At 43.3% G+C, this 1,818-nt stretch overlaps 1 protein-coding gene across 1 annotated transcript in view; it reads left to right on the top strand.

Annotated features, from left to right (window-relative positions):
* The first annotated feature begins 1,084 nt into the window (after nucleotides 1–1,084).
* gsx1 (GS homeobox 1) overlaps nucleotides 1,085–1,818 on the top strand; it is a 1,284-nt gene continuing 550 nt past the window's right edge. Inside the window, exon 1 of the mRNA XM_059963295.1 lies at nucleotides 1,085–1,476. Coding sequence (XP_059819278.1) covers nucleotides 1,085–1,476 — 392 coding nt within the window. The remainder of the gene's footprint in view (nucleotides 1,477–1,818) is intronic.

Genomic DNA, 1,818 nt, shown 5'->3' with positions numbered 1-1,818 from the left:
TTAAACAGTTTCGAAAGTTTAGCGATTATTCCAGTTGTTCCCCCATGTGTATTGCTCCGTGGCTGTACAAAGAAAGCCCCCAGCAAGAGTTTTATAAACTCTATAGTTGGATTATCTCTCTGCGCCCACACTCTGCTCTGCAGCTGGGTGTTTGTTTACCTCCCGAGTCTGTGAAAGATCTGCAAGAATTCAGCAAATACCATTTCATTTCATCAATTGTTAGGCGGATAGTGAAAGCAGCTTTTTTTGTTGGCTGGTTTCTGGCGCATAATTGTAAGATGAGAAATCAAAGTGGTATATAGTTAGCGAGCAGTGGAAATGATGCGATGGCTATATATTGGCAAAAACACAGATTGCATATTAATGCCACAGAAACATATAAAGTAACATAGGCAGGATAGAGGGGGAACAGTGCAGTGAGCAAACTGGAAATGTGTACAGATTAGCAAACAGGAGAAAACAGAAAGCGTTTATTGTAACATGCATCAAAATGAAATGGTACACTGGAAAAAATGGGAGGATAGAGAGAGAGAGATTAAAATTATCCAAATTAACAAAGCGTCGAAGGAAAGAGAGAGAAAGAGAGAGAGAGCGAAAGAGCGAGAGAGAGAGAGAGAGAGAGAGAGAGAGAGAGAGAAAGAGAGAGAGAGAGAGAGAGCAGTAGAATGTGATGTAAAATAAATGAAAGAATGGGTAGGTTCAGAGAATGGATGAAACTAAATTGATTACGGGACACTGAAAAGCAGAAAGAGAAAGCGGGAGCAGCAGCGAAGGGATGAAGGAGGGCAAAGAGCGTGTGGGTGGGGTTGAGGAGAATAAGACAACATTATGCAGTTCATTTAGTTAACAAGTAAAATAAAAGCGAAGCGTGCAGAGTGAATCTAAACCGAAAGGCCACAAAAAGACCTATTGAGTTTCACTCTGCCGCTAGTGGCGTAACCATCACATGGCAAGCACAATCCCAAAGTATTTAAGGACCCGGTTCCGCACTTTCAGCACCACAGCCACCTCCAACAACTTGGCTATCGCCAACTTTCACTCACATCACAACAACTACAGACAGAGAAGAACTTTTTTTTTGAAAATGCCCAGGTCTTTCCTTGTGGATTCGCTCATTGTGAGAGACTCAAATGAGAAAGCATCCCCCGGGGTGTTTGAGAGCAACACACCTTTACTACCTTACGCAGTACATCCGTCCCATTCTCTAGCTCTTTCTGCTGGATCATGTCATTCGCGAAAATCAGGCCTGCTCTGTGTGTGCCCTCTGTGCGTTACCGCCTCGCAGCTCCATCCCGGACCGCCCGGCATACCTTTTCTCAAGGCGCAGTTCCCCAACTTCAGCCCGCAGTATTGTCACTCTGCTCTGAGCAGACATCACAGAACCAGCACCGTGACAGTGGACCATGGACCCAGCATCTACTCAGCGGCTTATCCCATGACAGATCCAGGACAATTCCACTGCCTCTCCCTTGGTAAGTACACAAACGAATCCTATTTGAAGGCTCCCCGCACGCGTGTTAATTGCGTACTTGATCGTTGCTTTACTGTAATTCACGTTTCAACTGACTTAAATTTGTCCACAGGTTGATGTCTTTCATATCGTTCAATTCAATATAGTGCAAAATTAATATCTTAACGCGGATGGAAAGAACCAGTTGAACGCTCTCGAAGAATGAAAATGTGCTGAATGTGTAAACGATTAGGTTCGCTCAGAGTGCGTGTTCATATAATGCTTACTTCTTGAATGTAATTGTAGAATATAAATGTTTTTAAAGAAATTTCCGCTGCTTAAGGTGCTTCATCTACATGATTTAATCA

This window comes from Hypanus sabinus, chromosome 3 (assembly GCF_030144855.1).
Source record: "Hypanus sabinus isolate sHypSab1 chromosome 3, sHypSab1.hap1, whole genome shotgun sequence".
Lineage (NCBI taxonomy): Eukaryota > Metazoa > Chordata > Chondrichthyes > Myliobatiformes > Dasyatidae > Hypanus > Hypanus sabinus.
This window is presented reverse-complemented; position numbering and strand designations above follow the sequence as displayed.